This window comes from Megalops cyprinoides, chromosome 12 (genome assembly GCF_013368585.1).
Source record: "Megalops cyprinoides isolate fMegCyp1 chromosome 12, fMegCyp1.pri, whole genome shotgun sequence".
Taxonomy (NCBI): Eukaryota; Metazoa; Chordata; class Actinopteri; order Elopiformes; family Megalopidae; genus Megalops; species Megalops cyprinoides.
The window spans coordinates 26,553,177-26,560,622 of NC_050594.1; the positions used below are offsets into that span (position 1 = coordinate 26,553,177).

At 43.1% G+C, this 7,446-nt stretch overlaps 1 protein-coding gene across 1 annotated transcript; it reads left to right on the forward strand.

The window, feature by feature from the left end:
* The first annotated feature begins 1,498 nt into the window (after nt 1-1,498).
* Nucleotides 1,499-3,512, forward strand: wdr89 (WD repeat domain 89). The gene is made up of 2 exons (XM_036542974.1): nt 1,499-1,556; nt 2,074-3,512. The coding sequence occupies exon 2, from the start codon at nt 2,093-2,095 to the stop codon at nt 3,233-3,235; it is 1,143 nt and encodes a 380-aa protein (XP_036398867.1). The 5' UTR covers nt 1,499-1,556; nt 2,074-2,092; the 3' UTR covers nt 3,236-3,512.
* Nucleotides 3,513-7,446: the final 3,934 nt, after the last annotated feature.

A 7,446-nucleotide genomic window follows, 5' to 3' on the forward strand; every position in this document is an offset into this window, starting at 1 on the left:
GCAAATGGCATTCAATTTAGATAAATGTAAAGTCTTGCATGTGGGAAATAAGAAGCTTTGACAAGACTATTTCATGGGTGGAAAAAAACTAGAATGTGCTCAATTTGAAAAGGACTTGGGAGTGATGGTTGACCCAAGCTTAATAGGATCTAGGCAGTGTGCTGTAGCAGTAAAAAAGGCCAACAGGATGCTGGGATATATAGCCAAAAGTATTGAGTATAAATCTAAAGAGGTTATATTGAAATTATACAATGCCTTAGTCAGACCGCACCTGGAATACTGTGTGCAGTTCTGGGCACCGCACTATAAAAAAGATATCGAAACTCTAGAAAAGGTTCAAAGAAGGGAAACTAAATTAGTTCCTGGCATGAAATATAAAAGCTACGAGGAAAGACTCAAGTTACTTAACCTATTTAGACTAAGGGAGAGGAGGCTTAGGGGTGATTTAATTGAGGTATTTAAATTTATAAAAGGAATCAATAAGGTTAACTATACTAGATTCTTTAGGGTGAGTTCAGTCTGTAAAACAAGAGGACATAAATGGAAACTAGTTAAGAGTAAGTTCCGCACTGATATAAGGAAATATTATTTTACACAAAGAGTTATCAATACATGGAATAGGTTGCCATGTCATGTAGTTGAGGCAGAGACCCTTGCTGTGTTCAAGTCTAGACGATGCAGTTTTGGATACTCTTTAATTAAGAAATGGCGAGCTTAGTTGGGCCGAATGGCCTGTTCTCGTCATCATATGTTCTTATGTTCTTATTGACACCAAAGTTTGTACATTGGGCACACCCTGAATGCACTGTGCTTCAGATAAGTGACTGACAATGACATTTGGGGCAGCCGTTGGTCCCTTCCCAATCCTTGCAATTGTATCACATCAGGTACACTGTTCAGTTCATTTTAAAAATTGCTATTTAGGTTCGCTCTGTTTCAGGCGAGTAAACTTGAATTCATTAGTGAAGGACATCACCAGGTTTCACAATAGAAGAGTGAAAGTAAAAATAATAAATGAGCACTGAGTTACACAAAATACTGTTGAAGTCAATAAAAATGTAATGTGGTGCTGAAATCATCAAATAATTTGTTAATTCAATAGCACTCTACTCAGTTCAGTGTATGAGACCTATAATACATGAGACGAACAGTCAAACAAACAGGTGTGAAAGTACCTTTAGCGTTCGGTTTGGGACAGGGCCCCGTTCAAATTAATGTCCCCACCACTGGCAGCGCCATACTTTCAGTGAATGACTCCCGCCTGGTGGCCAGTGACAGCTATAATTTTTATTTGAAGAATACCACCATCTTCACCACCACATTATTTACTTTCGTCGGTTTTTCTTTTTCTCTTTGTCGCATATATACTGTATTGTGGTATAAATAAAAATGCTCTGAGTATTTTTAATAAAGTGAAAATGAGCGTTCCGTGGTCAGTTCATACAGCGGAACTCATCTTTCGATGTGGTGAGTTTCCTAGGAGCAGCAATTCGTGCAACTCAATACGCCAGAACATGCACGAAGTCGTTGAAGAGGACCGAGGCAGGCAGACATAGGTATGTTCTACCACATTAGTAATTATGAAAAATATTCAGAAGAGGCGATCATTTTCGTGGAATGTATTTCTGTTACACTCGAGTTGCCGTTATTTGCTTGACAACAAATACAGTTATAGAGCTTCATGTTGTGAAGCTAGTGAGCTAGCTGTATAGCTGCTAGCAGAGCTAATTAGAAGATAAAATAATAAGCCAGAAAGCATCAGGCGTCATCAGTTTGCTTTATTAGGTGCCAGCTACTTGAGAGCTAGATGGCATCGGTGCCTTTAACACGGGATGTTATTTTAGACGCGTATAGTCAGAAATAAACGTCAATGCAAGAGTGTCACATTCGACCATGTGATTAGTGGAAGCCCCCTTGGCCGACACCTCCATAACCACACGCGTCTCAGTATTTACACTCACAAGGTCTGGTTGGTCATCTAAACATTGAGTGTAACCTTCTCTCAATCATAAATACGACCAACAATTCTCATCGTGTTTTTCCTGTTCCTTTCCTACCTGGGTATGCTTGCAGGCTGTGACTGAATTTTGCCATGGAGGACCTGGAAGATCAGTTTAAAGCTCTGTCTGTTGCCAGACGGCTGCAGCCGAGCGAGCCCACGTATCTGCTGGGCATGGCTGTTCAGAGGTGTGGCTCAGGTGACGGTCTGGTGGCTGTGTGTTGCTCAAACCGGTCAGTCCACCTGCACAGCTCCCACACCCTCAGGCTGCAGGGTGAGTACAAGGGCCACCCCGGGGCTGTGTTTGGAGTGCGCTTCGCCCACACCTCCTCAGACCTGCTGTATTCAGGCTCTGCTGACGGGACCCTCCGCGCCTGGGACGTGCGTTGCCCCGGTTCTCAGCCCTTGCAGGTGTTCCAGAGTTCCCCCTCCTACCCTCTCTGCAGTTTTGACATCAGCTGCAACGACTTGGTGCTGTGTGCAGGCACCGAGCAGGTGGAGGAGGACAGCTTGCTGATGTTCTGGGATGTGCGCATGGCGAAGGAGAGAGGCAGGGTCCTGGGGGTGTATTCGGAATCGCACAGCGATGACATCACACAGGTGTGCTTCCACCCCCGGGATCCTGACCGCCTGGCCTCAGGCTCCACTGATGGCCTGGTCAACGTGTTCGACCTGAGCCATGGCTCAGAGGAGGACGCTCTGCAGGCGACCTGTAACTCCTGCTCCTCTGTCAGCACTGTATGCTGGGCGGGTCAGGAATACGGGCGGCTGCTGTGCCTGAGCCACGACGAGGGCCTCCACCTGTGGGACTTGGGCCACGTGGACACGGAAGAACCGCTGACTGTGCTGAGTGTCCCTGATGCCCGCTGTTCCGCCACCCTCCCTGGAGACGCAGCCCTGGATTACTTCGTCGGAGGGGCCTGGGTGGAGGACACCAAGAGGCTGCTGGTGCTGGGCGGGACCAGCAGGGGGGAACTCCACGTCTTTGACTGCAGGGACCAGGGCCTGGAGCTGCTGAAATCTCTGGAAGGTGGCCACTCTGCCACTGTGCGCTGCTTCCAGTGGGATCCAGCAGGGGGCGCCTTGATCACAGGCGGGGAGGACGCTCAGCTGCTGCAGTGGAAGCCAGGAGCGGAGGAGCAGGCGTCTGGGAAGAGGTGCAGCCTAAAGAGTGCCTCTGCACTGCAGCTGAAAGTTCGGGCCCGTGGGAAGCACAAAAGCAAGACGGAGAAATGAGACAAACGGGTGGTCGCTCGGAAGGACATCAAAGAGAGGGGAAACGGCAGTCAGCGTCGCGGAGTGGCTAGTTCTAAGGACAGCCTGCTGTTCTCGGGCTGGTTGAAAACAGCTGTGTAAGCATCAGGGTACAGGATCTTGAAAGTTGTCTTGTGATTAATGGTAAGCCAAGAGTCAGCAGAAAGGAGCACCTGGATTGCATGCAAGTTTGCACATCAGTAGCTAATATCTGATCACAGAAAGGAGAGGGCAGTCCCACCGTTCTGCAGCAGGAGGGAGACAGCCACAGAAGAAAGGAGAGATGTCGTACTTGGTAGTTGACATTAATGTGTCTTCATTTGTTACCCTGAGGTCATTCGAGTGTCAACAGGGGTTTGGCTTTCAAAGCCAGCAGAACAGAAATGTTTATGGCAGATGCAAGGACAGCCATCTCCTCTGTGCTTTGTCCAAGTCAATGCTGTTTCTAACTTCTTCAAAACATGACTTGTGACTTTGGTTTTAAAATGTAATCTATTCACTGTTTGATTTTTTATGTATAAATATATTAAATTTTCCACTCCGAGGTCTGTGTGTTATTGTCGACAGAAAATGAGCAGGTATAGTTTAAAAATCAGTCCTCATTATGGATTCTGATTACAAGGTTCGCTTTATTAAAATCAGTGAAGTGGTGGAAGATGCACCAGAGTGACAATGTCCTTGTGTGTTCTGCAGAATAAACATAATGAAATTTAATGACTTTGAGGTGGATTGCAGTCTTGAGAGCGTCCTCTGTAATCACTCAGGATGATGAGATATGGGCAGCTCTGCGCGGTGTTTCCTGGGGCATCGACCAGCGTCTGAAACCACACAGCGAGGAAACATAATGACAGAGCAGGCCCTCTCCACACAGATGAAGGTTTGCTATGGGTCACAGAAAAATACGGTTCACGTAGCCAGTAGTTACAGGTTGTTCTGAGTCATTCAAGTGGAGGTGAGTACTTTTCAGAGAAAAGGTTACAATTCTGCATGTTTGCTATAGATTTTTTGTGTTACATTTTAAAAGTTGCGTATAAAAGTTTGGGTGTTTGTGTGAGGTATTGAGCCACAGAGTTGCATTAAAAACCTTATTAAATCTTTGGAAAAAATATTTAATAGCAGATCATTTCTATGGTGTCTGCACTGTACAGTACTGTTTGACATTGTAGATTTTGTTTTATTTTTTGAGTATTTCTACCAAAACAATAAAACACAACCAATAAAAAAACAAACCAACAACAAAAAGAATGGGCCTGAGTGCACGACCAGCTGAAACAAAGTTTGCCTCCTGTTCTTCAGCCACACACCTGTATTTAATAGGCCCCTAATTAGGCAGGTGTTGCTCATTAAATAATGGCTGTCTACAATTAAATTATACAATAACAATTACAATTAGCTTGTTTGGAATGAAGCTGATGGTATAAGATCTGTCTATTGCAACTACAAAAATTAAGGATCCTTAATTGTTTAAATAGTATCGAAATAGTATCGTAATCGAAAGGTTGCTGGTTTGATTCCCCGCTGGGGCACTGCTGCTGTACTCTTGGGCAATCTAAAAATTGTAACCTTTGTAAGTTGCACTGGATAGGAGCATCTGCTAAATGTTAGCAATGTAATGAAAATACAACAGATGACTAATACCATATTAACAAACAATGCAGCCATTTTAGGCACAGGTAACGGCTCCTCCTTCACATATGTCAAAATAATAAGATACTAACAAGACTGTGCCAACCTGTATTTTTTATGTCGTAGGGCACGTCACAAACTGAACTACTGTTGAGATGAACAAATGAACCATCAGTGAAATCCAGTCACAAGGTCTTTCTGACTGTTGACAATAGGTCAGCAAGACTGTGACATGAATTGTTTTATGATCTATTTAATTTTATGTATCTGTTTATTGCCAGGCCCATTCCGTTTTCACTTCGTGCGCCTGCAATTAGAAAAGCAAAATCACTCAAGAAATACACAAAGTACGATGCACCTCAGCTTTTGTTGCTGAATAAACCATGCTCAGTTACCCACATCACACTGCTGCACAAATGGAGAGATGCTTAATATTGTGCCACCATTTCCTGTTGTTTTTGCCTAAAAATTAGGCAAGGGAGAGAACACTACTAAGAAGGCACTAATTTGCCTGGGTGTGCTTTTTTTTTAACATGTTCAGCATGCTTTAACTAGCTCCCCTTAGGTTTCCTTTGGCACAGATCAGAGAGGGAAACTGGAGCATGGTTGGGTCAGAGGAACCCACTGGATCTGCATATGGCCTTTTAACTACAGATAAATCACACAGCAATTGACAATACCAGCATTCACGTCTGCAAAAAAACCCTTTCTGGGAACAAGGTTTTGATTGTTGTGGGGTTTTTTTTGGCTACTGTTCTATGCCGTTGTTGCCTGTCCATATGCTGCACTGTGGTGTTAAACATTAGCATTGGGAAGAGATCAGCTATAGGTGGTAGGCAGATTTTTGCCTGTTCCTTGGTTGCAGTGCTTGAAATGAAGAGGAACATGGGGCAGGTCCTCACTGTAGTCCTTCTGTGCCTTGCTCTGTCTTTCTCTCTTTTGGTATTCTTCCCTGTGTCTCCATGCTCCCCTGTCTCTGTTTATGAGAAGCTGTCTTTATGTGTCTCACTGTTTATATTCCTTTGTTCATTGCCCCTGTCTCTCTATCTGTCTCTTACTTTATAGTCCTGTTTAAGCTTTCCATCTCTTCCTGTCCATCGTCTCTGTTCTCTGGCCACCCAATACATAAAGCCTTATTTATTAGCTGAAAAACATTTTTTGTAGAAGCCAACACTGACGTATCTTTTGACATATCAATTTAACATTTAAAATACACAAGGTACTGTGTAGTGGTGAGTACCGGGCCATTTCAGGAACATATATATATGGACATGAATCTTGAAAATGGTCATTCATATCATTCCTTCGGAGCCAAGTCAAGAGATTTGACATGTTTACAATGAGCACTACCTCTTGCCAAGTCAAGGGATACGATGGGCCATGAAGTATAATTTAATTTTCGAATGTTTATGTCTAAGCATATGGATGTAGGGTAGATAATTCTCATATGTTTTGTTTGGTGCCATTCCAGCAAGGATGAACGGTTAATGTCTTTTTATCAGCACTGCCAGGTTCATCTTTAAATATTTACTGCAAAGGCAATATCTCATATCTTTACAAGATTGTGTGTGTGTCCAAGGGAAGTAGCAAAGGTGGAAGGTTGGGGTTTGAATGCTACTGTACAAAAAGACACATGGATCACATTTACATCTTGGTAACATTTAAACTATCCTGATATGCAAAAGTGCTCAGTCAAGTAATGGGCAATACATTTTGCCATAAAGTGTACGTTCCTGTTCAGCTGCCAGGACAACAAGAGGACAACCATTAGCTAATGATTAACTAACGGTCCAAAAATGAACACAATAAATAATCGATGAAGATATAAATCTACTGCACAATGTGTAAACCCTCCCTACACCAAATACCTGCTTTACAGGATTATCGCACATTATTCACACAAATGTGCGCTGTTGGCTCATGTGTTGTGAATGTCTGGTGTGAGGAGATTTTAGATGCAGGCCTTTTTTTGTGTGAAATCAATAAAAACAGAATCGTTTAAACCTGACCTCACCACCCCTGTGTCTGTTCTCCTCTGTTGTAGAGCTAATCTTGTCTGATCTCATGATCCATTGTAATCTTTCCTTGTGCATTTGAAGACAAGGATATCAGAAATGCTTTCAAAACAAATCAAAAACCCACACTCGGCTACTGATTCAGACAGTCTCATTCTGATTCAATTTATGGAGACTCAGGGGGGAAGAAAGTAAACTTTTATGTAAACTTGATCTTCAGTTCTTAGTTACATCTACACATTGGATACAGCTGTTGCATTGAAAGAGTAGTGACAAATAGGAAAATGACAGTTCACACAACCCCTTGGACCCCACTTTTTATTCTGCATTGCACACAATAGCTCATTTTTTACTAATAACCTCAGTAAATACAGATACGAGTGTATTTCATGCAGTAAACGCCCAAGAGCAAAACACAAAATCAACACGTCAACCTCTAGTCAGAGTAATCTGTTCGCTCCTGGATTGATTCTTAACCTTTAATATACATTCGACCCTCTCAGAGACAGTAAGGAAAAGGATAAATCAGTTTTCTGTTAATTCATACGATGA